The sequence below is a fragment of the Pelobates fuscus genome, chromosome 8 (assembly GCF_036172605.1).
Source record: "Pelobates fuscus isolate aPelFus1 chromosome 8, aPelFus1.pri, whole genome shotgun sequence".
Lineage (NCBI taxonomy): Eukaryota > Metazoa > Chordata > Amphibia > Anura > Pelobatidae > Pelobates > Pelobates fuscus.
In genome coordinates this window covers 6,651,270-6,667,752 of record NC_086324.1, presented here as the reverse complement: position 1 = coordinate 6,667,752, position 16,483 = coordinate 6,651,270, and the positions used below count along the sequence as shown (strand labels likewise).

Below are 16,483 nucleotides of genomic sequence, written 5' to 3'. Positions count from 1 at the left end.
ATACCTTGGGTTGTCTACTATTGCAAATGGTATGCCATCATAGGGGTAATTTTCATTCTTGGGCTACCATAGGGTCTCAAAGGCAACATAACCAATCTGGCGAATTTTAATGTGAAAAAAATGAAACACAAGCCTTATATTTGACGCTGTAACTTTTGAAAACACCATAAAACCTGTATATGAGGGGTACTGTTGTACTCGAGAGACTTCGCTGAACACAAATATTTGTGTTTCAAAACAGTAAAAAGTATCACAGCAATAATATCGGCCGTGTAAGTGCTTTTTGTGCGTGAAAAATGCAAAAAACTTCACTTTTACTGGTGAAATCATCGTTGTAATACATTTTACTGTTTTGAAACACTAATATTTGTGTTCAGCGAAGTCTCCCGAGTAAAACAGTACCCCCCATGTACAGGTTTTATGGTGTCTTGGAAAGTTATAGGGTTAAATATAGTGCTAGCAAATAAAATTCCCTATAGTTTCAGCATGGGTTGTCAGGCAGGTCCCGCTAATTGTAATTAATTAAGATACTTAATTATGTAAAAATATTACATAAATATATATGTAGAATTAATGTATGTATATATATATATACATATGTGTATATATATGTATATTATATATAATTTAAAAAAACATTTTTATTTATATATAGGTATATATATATAGTGATATATATACGTATATATTTATGTATATAGATATATATATTACTTTGTTCTACGTGTATTTTGATATAAATATATATTAATATCACAATACAGTTAGAACGAAATAACACACATCTATATATTTTTTAATTATTTATTTTTAATTATTTTTTGAATTTTATTTTTTTAACTTATTTACATATTTTTTTGGCCGGGGGGGGGGGGGGGGGGGGGTCGCAGGAGGCAGGATCCGCCACGGGGGACTCCCCGGGAATCCCCCCAACCGCGATGGCTGGAGTGGGATCGCCGGTGAACAGGTAAGTAAAAAAAAAACGGAGGGCGTACTATTACACCCTGCGGCATTTAGAGACGCTTAGAATAGGGCGTAATAGTACGCCATCCGGTTTTAAGGGGTTAAAAACCTGCATCTCATTCGCTGTCAGTGAGCAGACAGGAAGTGATTTTTTTCCACTCCCTGTCCAGCCTCACCCACAGACACTGGAGGCTGGGACAGCACTTAGTTTTACTCCCTTCTCTTACTCTTGCGGCAGCTCTGTTTTCATGCATAGGAGACTGACTGGACTACAGGGGACACTGGCCAAGGCTCCTGGTCTTATCTATCCCCAGCAGCCCACTAAAGCAACAATCCGCCCCACCTGGCCCTCTGGCATAGATGCCAACTGTCTAGTTTTTGCCGGGACAGTCCTGGCAAGCTGGAGTCTGTCCCGGGCAAATCACTCTCCCGGGACAGTCCCGGCAACTTGCATGAATTATTCTGGGTTTTAGGGATAACATTTTGTTAAAAATGGGGTCATCCCTTAGAATGTGCCAGTGTTTTCTTATAGCCTGTTGTACTCTCTTGGTATTTCCATTATAGTTGCAGATGAATGGAATTTTGTTTCGAGATTGATTTTTCTGTTTATATGTGAGGAGTTGTCTTCTTGGTAATAACTTAACTTCTTCCATATTCTACGTGAGATCTCCTCCTTCATAGCCTCTCTCCAAAAAGTGTTGCTCTAGATGTTCCGCTTGTTTTACACAATCATCGTTCCTTCTTACCCTAAGGAATTGTCCTCTTGGAGCATTCGTGAGCCAGGGTTTGCAGTGACAGATAGTCCTGTCTATGTAACTATTTGTGTCTACTGGCTTGAAATAGTTTTTGGTTTTAATGGAGTAATCCTTAATGTAAATGTTTAGGTCCAAGAAGTTGATCTCAACACTACTTCTACTACATGGTAATTTTATGCCCAAATCATTATTGTTAAGGAACTGTAAGAAGTCATCTAGGTCTGTATTACTGCCTGTCCAGATAAAAAAGATGTCATCTATGTGCCGGCGACAGGATACCAAGTTCGCCGTCCAGCCATGTCTGTGTGAGATAAAATAGGTTGGCATAGCTGGGGGCAAACTTGGTGCCCATTGCTGTACCACAGATCTGCAGGAAAAAAAAGCGGGGCGGGGGGGACATGGCACGTTATAAGTGCTGTAAGTAGGCGCCCCCTGTAGGCAGGTGTCTACTCTACCTGATGAGTAATGCAGACCTGCTAATGGCATTATCAGCGCACTTAGCTGTCCGTAACCTTCAACCTGGAATGACCCTCCAAATCCCAAAACTCGGCACTCAAAATAAAATTAATGGAAATACAATATGTCCGTTATTAATCATTGGTTATATAAAAACATAAAAATGGCAATGGCAGGTCATTACCACATGCCAGGAAAGCTAGACGCGTTTCACAACACTTTATCAACAGGTATTTTGTTGCTGTGCAGCAATCTTGAATGGTTCTTTGGGAAACAGGAAATATATATATTAATATATGAACACTGTCTCTCAAACTCACACTTAATAAACAGTACACCCATATCTAACATGCCATTTGTTCTAAACACACTCACACTAATTTACACACTCACACTAATTTACACATTCACACTAAGTTATATACACTAATTTACACACTCACACTAATTTACACACTCACACTAATTTGCACACATACGCTAATTTACACACTTTCACTAATTAACACATTCACACTAAGTTACATACACTAATTTACACACTCACACTAATTTACAAACTCACACTAATTTACACACTCACACTAATTAACACACTCACACTAATTTACACAATCACACTAATTTACACACTCACACTAATTAACACATTCACACTAAGTTACATACACTAATTTACACACTCACACTAATTAACACATTCACACTAATTAACACACTCAAACTAATTAACACATTCACACTAAGTTACATACACTAATTTACAAACTCACACTAATTTACACACTCACACTAATTTACAAACTCACACTAATTAACACACTCACATTAATTTACACACTCACACTAATTAACACACTCACACTAATTAACACACACACTAATTTACACACTCACACTAATTAACACACTCACACTAATTAACACACACACTAATTTACACACTCACACTAATTAACACATTCACACTAATTAACACATTCACACTAATCAACACACTCCCACTAATTAACACATTCACACTAATTAACACATTCACACTAATTAACACACTCACACTAATTAACACACACACACACAAATTTACAAACTCACACTAATTTACACACTCACACTAATTAACACACTCACACTAATTAACACATTCACACTAAGTTACATACACTAATTTACTCACAAACAATTAGCATCATATTCCATGTGATATGCAATTTATTCTATCTAAGATTAAGTGGTTAATAGTTATATCAGACAGTGATATTCTGCATAGTTATTTTATATAATCCCATGTGATATGCAGGTTATACTATCTCTCTGTATAGGAAGGGGTTAATGCTTATATCAGACAGTGATATTCTGTATAGTTATTATATAATCCCATGTGATATGCAGGTTATTCTATCTCTCTGTATAGGAAGGGGTTAATGGTAATATCAGACAGTGATATTCTGTATAGTTATTATATAATCCCATGTGATATGCAGGTTATTCTATCTCTCTGTATAGGAAGGGGTTAATGGTTATATCAGACAGTGATATTCTGTATAGTTATTATATAATCCCATGTGATATGCAGGTTATTCTATCTCTCTGTATAGGAAGGGGTTAATGGTTATATCAGACAGTGCTATTCTGTATAGTTATTATATAATCCCATGTGATATGCAGGTTATTCTATCTCTCTGTATAGGAAGGGGTTAATGCCTATATCAGACAGTGATATTCTGTATAGTTATTATATAATCCCATGTGATATGCAGGTTATACTATCTCTCTGTATAGGAAGGGGTTAATGCTTATATCAGACAGTGATATTCTGTATAGTTATTATATAATCCCATGTGATATGCAGGTTATTCTATCTCTCTGTATAGGAAGGGGTTAATGCTTATATCAGACAGTGATATTCTGTATAGTTATTATATAATCCCATGTGATATGTAGGTTATTCTATCTCTCTGTATAGGAAGGGGTTAATGGTTATATCAGACAGTGATATTCTGTATAGTTATTATATAATCCCATGTGATATGCAGGTTATACTATCTCTCTGTATAGGAAGGGGTTAATGGTTATATCAGACAGTGATATTCTGTATAGTTATTATATAATCCCATGTGATATGCAGGTTATACTATCTCTCTGTATAGGAAGGGGTTAATGCCTATATCAGACAGTGATATTCTGTATAGTTATTATATAATCCCATGTGATATGCAGGTTATTCTATCTCTCTGTATAGGAAGGGGTTAATGGTAATATCAGACAGTGATATTCTGTATAGTTATTATATAATCCCATGTGATATGCAGGTTATTCTATCTCTCTGTATAGGAAGGGGTTAATGGTTATATCAGACAGTGATATTCTGTATAGTTATTATATAATCCCATGTGATATGCAGGTTATTCTATCTCTCTGTATAGGAAGGGGTTAATGGTTATATCAGACAGTGATATTCTGTATAGTTATTATATAATCCCATGTGATATGCAGGTTATACTATCTCTCTGTATAGGAAGGGGTTAATGGTTATATCAGACAGTGATATTCTGTATAGTTATTATATAATCCCATGTGATATGCAGGTTATACTATCTCTCTGTATAGGAAGGGGTTAATGGTTATATCAGACAGTGATATTCTGTATAGTTATTATATAATCCCATGTGATATGCAGGTTATTCTATCTCTCTGTATAGGAAGGGGTTAATGGTTATATCAGACAGTGATATTCTGTATAGTTATTATATAATCCCATGTGATATGCAGGTTATTCTATCTCTCTGTATAGGAAGGGGTTAATGCTTATATCAGACAGTGATATTCTGTATAGTTATTATATAATCCCATGTGATATGCAGGTTATACTATCTCTCTGTATAGGAAGGGGTTAATGGTTATATCAGACAGTGATATTCTGTATAGTTATTATATAATCCCATGTGATATGCAGGTTATTCTATCTCTCTGTATAGGAAGGGGTTAATGGTTATATCAGACAGTGATATTCTGTATAGTTATTATATAATCCCATGTGATATGCAGGTTATACTATCTCTCTGTATAGGAAGGGGTTAATGGTTATATCAGACAGTGATATTCTGTATAGTTATTATATAATCCCATGTGATATGCAGGTTATTATATCTCTCTGTATAGGAAGGGGTTAATGCCTATATCAGACAGTGATATTCTGTATAGTTATTATATAATCCCATGTGATATGCAGGTTATACTATCTCTCTGTATAGGAAGGGGTTAATGGTTATATCAGACAGTGATATTCTGTATAGTTATTATATAATCCCATGTGATATGCAGGTTATTATATCTCTCTGTATAGGAAGGGGTTAATGCTTATATCAGACAGTGATATTCTGTATAGTTATTATATAATCCCATGTGATATGCAGGTTATTCTATCTCTCTGTATAGGAAGGGGTTAATGGTTGTGACGAACCCTTCTGCATAGACCTATATTGTTGGTTCGTCTGCTTTGCCTTGGGTTCGTGGATTTCCTGTCCGTATGCCCTTTTTCGTGTTTTCCTAAGTACCGATTGAAACTACCGAACCATCGGCCACCCAGGAGAGGAGTGTGCGGCTCATTAACACCTCGACCACAATTAGAACGTTGTGGTTAACCGCAAACACCTCTCCATTCCATTCGTACGGGTGGTCGTCGTTCGTATGCCGACCATGAGGCGGCGGCCATTTTGGACACGAGGCGAATCAGCGGTGTTCGGTGCAAAACCTATGGATCTAAAAACGGACTCTTTATCTACCGAACACCGCTGGAGACGGCCGCCCCCTTCTATTTCTTTGATGCGTACGAACACCGGTCAGTTCGGGAGTTTCTCTAATTCGTATGGACTTACCCAGGTAGCCGTCCCATGGAGTCATTCGTATACCGAAGGACTTATGAGAGACTTTGACTCCATGGCGATTGGACTGTGTACATCGGACCTGAGCGCTATTCGGTAGGAATATGCCCTCAGATCCAGGCTATCTGGGGATACGTTGGCCGAACACTATACATTCGGTACTTCTGATTTTATGTATTTTATTGTATTTTTCGTATGATATTTTAAAATGGCGATGGTCCCTATCCTCGGAGTTAATTAGGTTTCTCCCTAATTATCTCCGGGATAGGAAAGAATGACTTATGGGTAAAATGGGAAGGGCTTGTGTTAAAGCCACTGCGATTGGCTACTGTATAATATATTTTACAGTCTTCCACAAGGTCCCCTAGGGGAGTGTCTACCTTGTGGAGACCTGCATAAATACTGGGCAGGTAGCCCCCATTAAACACATTACTGCTTGACCTTCAAGACGGAGCTTTGTCTCGTTTGTGGAGGGATTTACTATTGGGACAGCGTTTTCGTTTATTTCTAGCTGTGGAAGGATTTCGGATGGATTGCTGATCGGGAGTTACCGCATTCGTATGCTCCGTTCGGGAGTTTTATGATCGGTTGGACTGAAATTGCATTTCTGGAGAAAGGGGGTTATCGACTAAACGGCGGCTTCATTCCCCTGGCGGTGAGTGTCGCAACAATGGTTATATCAGACAGTGATATTCTGTATAGTTATTATATAATCCCATGTCATATGCAGGTTATTCTATCTTTCTGTATAGGAAGGGGTTAATGCCTATATCAGACAGTGATATTCTGTATAGTTATTATATAATCCCATGTGATATGCAGGTTATACTATCTCTCTGTATAGGAAGGGGTTAATGGTTATATCAGACAGTGCTATTCTGTATAGTTATTATATAATCCCATGTGATATGCAGGTTATTCTATCTCTCTGTATAGGAAGGGGTTAATGGTTATATCAGACAGTGATATTCTGTATAGTTATTATATAATCCCATGTGATATGCAGGTTATTCTATCTCTCTGTATAGGAAGGGGTTAATGGTTATATCAGACAGTGATATTCTGTATAGTTATTTTATATAATCCCATGTGATATGCAGGTTATACTATCTCTCTGTATAGGAAGGGGTTACTGGTTATATCAGACAGTGATATTCTGTATAGTTATTATATAATCCCATGTGATATGCAGGTTATTCTATCTCTCTGTATAGGAAGGGGTTAATGCTTATATCAGACAGTGATATTCTGTATAGTTATTATATAATCCCATGTGATATGCAGGTTATACTATCTCTCTGTATAGGAAGGGGTTACTGGTTATATCAGACAGTGATATTCTGTATAGTTATTATATAATCCCATGTGATATGCAGGTTATGTGATATTCTGCTGGGAGCTGCATGTTCTGTCTATATGAGGTTATTATATCAGCCCATGTGATATGCAGGTTTTACAATCTATCTCTCTGCTTATGAACTACATTTCCCGGCATGCCTGGCTCGCCCGGCTCCGGGGGCGCAGTGCGCAGGCGCAGCCAGACGTGGCAGCCCGGTGATGGCTCCTGCCAGGCTGAGCTGGGGAGGGAGAATGCTGCTGCTCCAGGTCCTGGTAAGTCAGTATCCGGGGGGGGCCACGGGGGCCCACAGGGGCCCACAGGGGGGAGAGCAGGGAGCCCACCTGGGGGAGGGAGCCAGGAAACTTAACAGAGCTCCAGCCACAGAGTGCTCCCAGAGCTCCAGCCACAGAGTGCTCCCAGAGCTCCAATCACAGAGTGCTCCCAGAGCTCCAACCACACAGTGTAATCACAGAGCTCCAGCCACAGAGTGCTCCCAGAGCTCCAACCACACAGTGTAATCACAGAGCTCCAGCCACAGAGTGTAATCACAGAGCTCCAGCTACAGAGTGTAATCACAGAGCTCCAGCCACAGAGTGCTCTCAGAGCTCCAACCACACAGTGTAATCACAGAGCTCCAGCCACAGAGTGTAATCACAGAGCTCCAGTCACAGAGTGCTACCAGAGCTCCAGCCACAGAGTGTAATCACAGAGCTCCAGCCACAGAGTGCTCCCAGAGCTCCAGCCACAGAGTGCTCCCAGAGCTCCAGCCACAGAGTGCTCCCAGAGCTCCAGCCACAGAGTGCTCCCAGAGCTCCAGCCACAGAGTGCTCCCAGAGCTCCAGCCATAGAGTGTAATCACAGAGCTCCAGCCACAGAGTGCTCCCAGAGCTCCAGCCATAGAGTGTAATCACAGAGCTTCAGCCACAGAGTGCTCCCATAGCTCCAGCCACAGAGTGCTCCCATAGCTCCAGCCACAGAGTGCTCCCATAGCTCCAGCCACAGAGTGCTCCCATAGCTCCAGCCACAGAGTGCTCCCATAGCTCCAGCCACAGAGTGCTCCCATAGCTCCAGCCACAGAGTGCTCCCATAGCTCCGGCCACAGAGTGCGCTCCCCGAGCTGCGGCCACAGAGTGCGCTCCCCGAGCTGCGGCCACAGAGTGCGCTCCCCGAGCTGCGGCCACAGAGTGCGCTCCCGGAGCTGCGGCCACAGAGTGCGCTCCCCGAGCTGCGGCCACAGAGTGCGCTCCCCGAGCTGCGGCCACAGAGTGCGCTCCCCGAGCTGCGGCCACAGAGTGCGCTCCCCGAGCTGCGGCCACAGAGGGGAATCCCAGAGCTCCAGGGTCACTGTACTCCTAGAGCTCCAGCCTGTACCATCTCATGCCAGCCCTTTATATAGGGCTCCAGTGCACCCCCTCTAATACCAATTAATTACCCACCAATGCTGCCTGTACCATCTTATGCCAGCCCTTTATATAGGGCTCCAGTGTCATTAGCCGGCGTGGAACAAGCGTTCTGGGCTGGCCAATGTCAATTCTGTGCATATTGTACAGAGCTGTCTCCGTTAGCTGAGTGTGGTCAGTTGACACGTTCAGCCAAAGAATGTCCAATGGGATCAGCGCCCGTATTCTGCAGCTTTGTCATTGGCCATAGACCGTTGGCGACTTACGCAAGAGAGCAAACCATTACCATAAAGAATTATAATGAGCGAGATTCCTGGTAGAGAAGTGACAGTGACACACCTCTACACCAACATTTGCTCTTTGCCCATTGTGTCCTCTCTGGGACTGACTCAGTACCTTGCAGGGTTACAGGGTATCCAGTGCTGAGCACACTGCTTGCTCCCTGCCCATTGTGTACTCTCTGGGACTGACTCAGTACCTTGCAGGGTTACAGGGTATCCAGTGCTAAGCACACTGTCTGCTCCCTGCCCATTGTGTCCTCTCTGGGACTGACTCAGTACCTTGCAGGGTTACAGGGTATCCAGTGCTGAGCACACTGCCTGCTCCCTGCCCATTGTGTCCTCTCTGGGACTGACTCAGTACCTTGCAGGGTTAAAGGGTATCCAGTGCTGAGCACACTGCCTGCTCCCTGACCGTTGTGCCCTCTCTGGGACTGACTCAGTACCTTGCAGGGTTACAGGGTATCCAGTGCTGAGCACACTGCCTGCTCCCTGCCCATTGTGTCCTCTCTGGGACTGACTCAGTACCTTGCAGGGTTACAGGGTATCCAGTGCTTAGCACACTGCCTGCTCCCTGCCCATTGTGTACTCTCTGGGACTGACTCAGTACCTTGCAGGGTTACAGGGTATCCAGTGCTGAGCACACTGTCTGCTCCCTGCCCATTGTGTCCTCTCTGGGACTGACTCAGTACCTTGCAGGGTTACAGGGTATCCAGTGCTGAGCACACTGTCTGCTCCCTGCCCATTGTGTCCTCTCTGGGACTGACTCAGTACCTTGCAGGGTTACAGGGTATCCAGTGCTGAGCACACTGCCTGCTCCCTGCCCATTGTGTCCTCTCTGGGACTGACTCAGTACCTTGCAGGGTTACAGGGTATCCAGTGCTGAGCACACTGCCTGCTCCCTGCCCATTGTATCCTCTCTGGGACTGACTCATTACCTTGCAGGGTTACAGGGTATCCAGTGCTGAGCACACTGCCTGCTCCCTGCCCATTGTGTCCTCTCTGGGACTGACTCAGTACCTTGCAGGGTTACAGGGTATCCAGTGCTGAGCACACTGCCTGCTCCCTGCCCATTGTGTACTCTCTGGGACTGACTCAGTACCTTGCAGGGTTACAGGGTATCCAGTGCTGAGCACACTGCCTGCTCCCTGCGCATTGTGTCCTCTCTGGGACTGACTCAGTACCTTGCAGGGTTACAGGGTATCCAGTGCTGAGCACACTGCCTGCTCCCTGCCCATTGTATCCTCTCTGGGACTGACTCAGTACCTTGCAGGGTTACAGGGTATCCAGTGCTGAGCACACTGTCTGCTCCCTGCCCATTGTGTCCTCTCTGGGACTGACTCAGTACCTTGCAGGGTTACAGGGTATCCAGTGCTGAGCACACTGCCTGCTCCCTGCCCATTGTGTCCTCTCTGGGACTGACTCAGTACCTTGCAGGGTTACATGGTATCCAGTGCTGAGCACACTGCCTGCTCCCTGCCCATTGTGTCCTCTCTGGGACTGACTCAGTACCTTGCAGGGTTACAGGGTATCCAGTGCTGAGCACACTGCCTGCTCCCTGCCCGTTGTGTCCTCTCTGGGACTGACTCAGTACCTTGCAGGGTTACAGGGTATCCAGTGCTGAGCACACTGTCTGCTCCCTGCCCATTGTGTCCTCTCTGGGACTGACTCAGTACCTTGCAGGGTTACAGGGTATCCAGTGCTGAGCACACTGCCTGCTCCCTGCCCATTGTGTCCTCTCTGGGACTGACTCAGTACCTTGCAGGGTTACATGGTATCCAGTGCTGAGCACACTGCCTGCTCCCTGCCCGTTGTGTCCTCTCTGGGACTGACTCAGTACCTTGCAGGGTTACAGGGTATCCAGTGCTGAGCACACCGCCTGCTCCCTGCCCATTGTATCCTCTCTGGGACTGACTCAGTACCTTGCAGGGTTACAGGGTATCCAGTGCTGAGCACACTGCCTGCTCCCTGCCCATTGTGTCCTCTCTGGGACTGACTCAGTACCTTGCAGGGTTACAGGGTATCCAGTGCTGAGCACACTGCCTGCTCCCTGCCCATTGTGTCCTCTCTGGGACTGACTCAGTACCTTGCAGGGTTACAGGGTATCCAGTGCTGAGCACACTGTCTGCTCCCTGCCCATTGTGTCCTCTCTGGGACTGACTCAGTACCTTGCAGGGTTACAGGGTATCCAGTGCTGAGCACACTGCCTGCTCCCTGCCCATTGTGTCCTCTCTGGGACTGACTCAGCACCTTGCAGGGTTACAGGGTATCCAGTGCTGAGCACACTGCCTGCTCCCTGCCCGTTGTGTCCTCTCTGGGACTGACTCAGTACCTTGCAGGGTTACAGGGTATCCAGTGCTGAGCACACTGCCTGCTCCCTGCCCATTGTGTCCTCTCTGGGACTGACTCAGTACCTTGCAGGGTTACAGGGTATCCAGTGCTGAGCACACTGCCTGCTCCCTGCCCATTGTGTCCTCTCTGGGACTGACTCAGTACCTTGCAGGGTTACATGGTATCCAGTGCTGAGCACACTGCCTGCTCCCTGCCCGTTGTGTCCTCTCTGGGACTGACTCAGTACCTTGCAGGGTTACAGGGTATCCAGTGCTGAGCACACCGCCTGCTCCCTGCCCATTGTATCCTCTCTGGGACTGACTCAGTACCTTGCAGGGTTACAGGGTATCCAGTGCTGAGCACACTGCCTGCTCCCTGCCCATTGTGTCCTCTCTGGGACTGACTCAGTACCTTGCAGGGTTACAGGGTATCCAGTGCTGAGCACACTGCCTGCTCCCTGCCCATTGTGTCCTCTCTGGGACTGACTCAGTACCTTGCAGGGTTACAGGGTATCCAGTGCTGAGCACACTGTCTGCTCCCTGCCCATTGTGTCCTCTCTGGGACTGGCTCAGCACCTTGCAGGGTTACAGGGTATCCAGTGCTGAGCACACTGCCTGCTCCCTGCCCGTTGTGTCCTCTCTGGGACTGACTCAGTACCTTGCAGGGTTACAGGGTATCCAGTGCTGAGCACACTGCCTGCTCCCTGCCCATTGTGTCCTCTCTGGGACTGACTCAGTACCTTGCAGGGTTACAGGGTATCCAGTGCGGAGCACACTGCCTGCTCCCTGCCCGTTGTGTCCTCTCTGGGACTGACTCAGTACCTTGCAGGGTTACAGGGTATTCAGTGCTGAGCACACTGCCTGCTCCCTGCCCATTGTGTCCTCTCTGGGACTGACTCAGTACCTTGCAGGGTTACAGGGTATCCAGTGCTGAGCACACTGCCTGCTCCCTGCCCATTGTGTCCTCTCTGGGACTGACTCAGTACCTTGCAGGGTTACAGGGTATCCAGTGCTGAGCACACTGCCTGCTCCCTGCCCATTGTGTACTCTCTGCGACTGACTCAGTACCTTGCAGGGTTACAGGGTATCCAGTGCTGAGCACACTGCCTGCTCTCTGCCCATTGTGTTCTCTCTGGGACTGACTCAGTACCTTGCAGGGTTACAGGGTATTCAGTGCTGAGCACACTGTCTGCTCCCTGCCCATTGTGTCCTCTCTGGGACTGACTCAGTACCTTGCAGGGTTACAGGGTATCCAGTGCTGAGCACACTGCCTGCTCCCTGCCCATTGTGTTCTCTCTGGGACTGACTCAGTACCTTGCAGGGTTACAGGGTATTCAGTGCTGAGCACACTGTCTGCTCCCTGCCCATTGTGTACTCTCTGGGACTGACTCAGTACCTTGCAGGGTTACAGGGTATCCAGTGCTGAGCACACTGTCTGCTCCCTGCCCATTGTATCCTCTCTGGGACTGACTCAGTACCTTGCAGGGTTACATGGTATCCAGTGCTGAGCACACTGCCTGCTCCCTGCCCATTGTATCCTCTCTGGGACTGACTCAGTACCTTGCAGGGTTACATGGTATCCAGTGCTGAGCACACTGCCTGCTCCCTGCCCGTTGTGTCCTCTCTGGGACTGACTCAGTACCTTGCAGGGTTACAGGGTATCCAGTGCTGAGCACACTGTCTGCTCCCTGCCCATTGTGTCCTCTCTGGGACTGACTCAGTACCTTGCAGGGTTACAGGGTATCCAGTGCTGAGCACACTGCCTGCTCCCTGCCCATTGTATCCTCTCTGGGACTGACTCAGTACCTTGCAGGGTTACATGGTATCCAGTGCTGAGCACACTGTCTGCTCCCTGCCCATTGTGTCCTCTCTGGGACTGACTCAGTACCTTGCAGGGTTACAGGGTATCCAGTGCTGAGCACACTGCCTGCTCCCTGCCCATTGTGTCCTCTCTGGGACTGACTCAGTACCTTGCAGGGTTACAGGGTATCCAGTGCTGAGCACACTGCCTGCTCCCTGCCCATTGTGTCCTCTCTGGGACTGACTCAGTACCTTGCAGGGTTACAGGGTATCCAGTGCTGAGCACACTGCCTGCTCCCTGCCCATTGTGTCCTCTCTGGGACTGACTCAGTGGGATGTGTTTGACGTCCTCCTGATATTAAATTCTCTCCCCCATAGCAATATGTCCCATTGCTTTCTGTTGTATGTCAGGCTGATGGTTAATATGTTATGAATTCTAATACAATGAGTGATTATCACTCCGAGGAATCCTCCCTTGATAAATAAACGTTTACACTGAAGCAGGAAAACTTCATATGACGTGTCCCTGTTTGCATGGTTCTGAGTGAATCCTGGTTAAATCCTGCATTGTGCTGGTTAGTAAACGGTTAATCACTGCGTTTATGTGAAATCACGTTTAATTCTTTTATTTTCCTTTCTTTCTGTTTTGCGCAGAGACTCCAAGGCTCGCCTTTTATCTGCTACTTTTTTGTGCTAAATTTACTTTAGTCTTTGAGTCTCTAGTGTTTTGTTTGCTTCTGTAATTATAATTCTCCTGTTAATTAAACAGACAAACATTCAAAGGGATCTGCCAGAAACTCATTTTCTTAATGAAAGGCAGCGCTAGATGCACATAAATGAATTTAACCTGTTGGGCAAAAGCGACACCTGCAAGCCATCCTGCAGAACAAAAGTCTTGCCTGCTTCCTGGCACATTAGGTGTTTACAATAAATGCTGCTTTTTGCGTAGACGTCGAGTGCCTTAGCAGTGAATAGCTTTTTGACTATCAGGTCAGTGTGCTCACTGTGTGTACAATATATGGTTATCCTGAAATATGCCGCTGCGTTTCGTTTACTCTCCGATTCCTTGGGATCTGTTTTAATCCGATATGTCCTCATACTCCGAATCAGCACCATGATCACCTCTTTCCATCATTTAACAATTTGTGCCTCACCGTAAAGTCACGTGTTAATAACCTGCCAGCTGATATTGTCTTACGTGAACGTGAACGATTTTTATAGAAATTAAGAAGCTCCGTTATGAGCAATTAAATGAATTCAATATAACTTCCAAAAATGTAAAACATCTGGGTGGCATGCACAAAAATACTTTGTAACCAAACAGTAAGCAACATATATAACATGGCAAGTCCACCTAATGTTGTGTTTGGTACACCGCGATCTTTTGTTCTCAGGATACACTCCGCCCCCTCCTGATGATGCAAGATATTTAGTAAGTGACGCGTTTCGCTTAATCGCATGAGCGTCTTTATATGCCCATCACCTTGGCTCGTTGTGCACCAACACCCTGATAAACTTATTACCAGACAGCGGGCATTAATGCTCGAATAAACTCCCCTTACTGGACATGGCGTGCGTTAATTCTCTAATAAACCCCTGTTACCGGACACGGCGGGCGTTAGTTCTCTAATAAACCCCTGTTTCTGGACACGGCGGGCGTTAGTTCTCTAATAAACCCCTGTTACCGGACACGGCGGGCGTTAGTTCTCTAATAAACCCCTGTTACCGGACACGGCGGGCGTTAGTTCTCTAATAAAACCCTGTTACCGGACACGGCGGGCGTTAGTTCTTTAACAAATACCTGTTACTGGACACAGCGGGCGTTACTTCTCTATTAAACCCCTGTTTAATTCTCTAATAAACCCCTGTTACCGGACAAGGCGGGCGTTAATTGTCTAATAAACCCCTGTTACCAGACACGGCTGGCGTTAATTCTCGAATAAACCCCTGTTACCGGACACGGCGGGCGTTAGTTCTTTAACAAATACCTGTTACTGGACACGGCGGGCGTTACTTCTCTATTAAACCCCTGTTTAATTCTCTAATAAACCCCTGTTACCGGACAAGGCGGGCGTTAATTGTCTAATAAACCCCTGTTACCAGACACGGCTGGCGTTAATTCTCGAATAAACCCCTGTTACCGGACACGGCGGGCGTTAGTTCTCTAATAAACCCCTGTTACTGGACATGGCGGGCGTTAGTTCTCTAATAAACCCCTGTTACTGGACACGGCGGGCGTTCGTTCTCTAATAGACCCCTGTCACTCTACACGGCGGGCGTTAGTTCTCTAATAAACCCCTGTTACCGGACACGGCGGGCGTTAGTTCTCTAATAAACCCCTGTTACCGGACACGGCGGGCGTTAGTTCTCTATTAAACCCCTGTTTAACTCTCTAATAAACCCCTGTTACTGGACACGGCTGGCGTTAATTCTCTAATAAACCCCTGTTACCGGAAACAACGGGCGTTAATTCTCTAATAAACCCCTGTTACCGGACACGGCGGGCGTTAATTCTCTAATAAACCCCTGTTACCGGACACAACGGGCGTTAATTCTCTAATAAACCCCTGTTACCGGACACGTTGGGCGTTAATTCTCTAATAAACCCCTGTTACTGGACCTGTTGGGCGTTAATTCTCTAATAAACCCCTGTTACCGGACACGTTGGGCGTTAATTGTCCAATAAACCCCTGTTACCGGACACGGCGGGCGTTAATTCTCTAATAAACCCCTGTTACCGGACACGGTGGACATTCATTTTGAGTTATCGTGCCAATCTCTGGTTTCATGGTTAAACCCCAATGAGAGCTCCTGTATAACAGTAGCTTGGAGTTGGCTCATAGAATTGATTAAAAATCTAATCTGCAGATATTACTGGGTATTGGGGTTCCCTGATATTTTGTGGTATTTTACTCAGCATCTCACTTTGTGTCTGTGCCTGCGCTGGCTGCTCTTATCCGAGTCTGTCAGCGAGAAGAATGAACACTGTGCAAACAGGGGGACAGAGCAGGCATTCTTGCCGTGAGGATTTAAAGAAACTGGTCGGTCGGGATTCAGGCAGGTGGAGTTGTCAGTTCTTCCTGTTGAGTGGGTCGTTTCAGCACCCAGTTCTGCCGGTGGCCCCGGCCTTGCAGCACCTGTGTGCAGACCAGGCATTCCTTGTTCAGGACCAACCAGCGACTTACAGCTAGATTAGAACATTGCCACGTATTGCGTTCTGTGACTGCTAGTTGGGTTGCTTTTTTCTTCTTCTATAAATCTGTTTGCAGTGTCTGCTC

At 45.8% G+C, this 16,483-nt stretch overlaps 1 protein-coding gene across 1 annotated transcript in view; it reads left to right on the top strand.

The window, feature by feature from the left end:
• Positions 1–7,565: 7,565 nt before the first annotated feature.
• Positions 7,566–16,483, top strand: part of PDIA5 (protein disulfide isomerase family A member 5) — a 50,690-nt gene continuing 41,772 nt past the window's right edge. Inside the window, exon 1 of the mRNA XM_063429184.1 lies at positions 7,566–7,669. Coding sequence (XP_063285254.1) covers positions 7,616–7,669 — 54 coding nt within the window. The 5' untranslated portion in view covers positions 7,566–7,615. The remainder of the gene's footprint in view (positions 7,670–16,483) is intronic.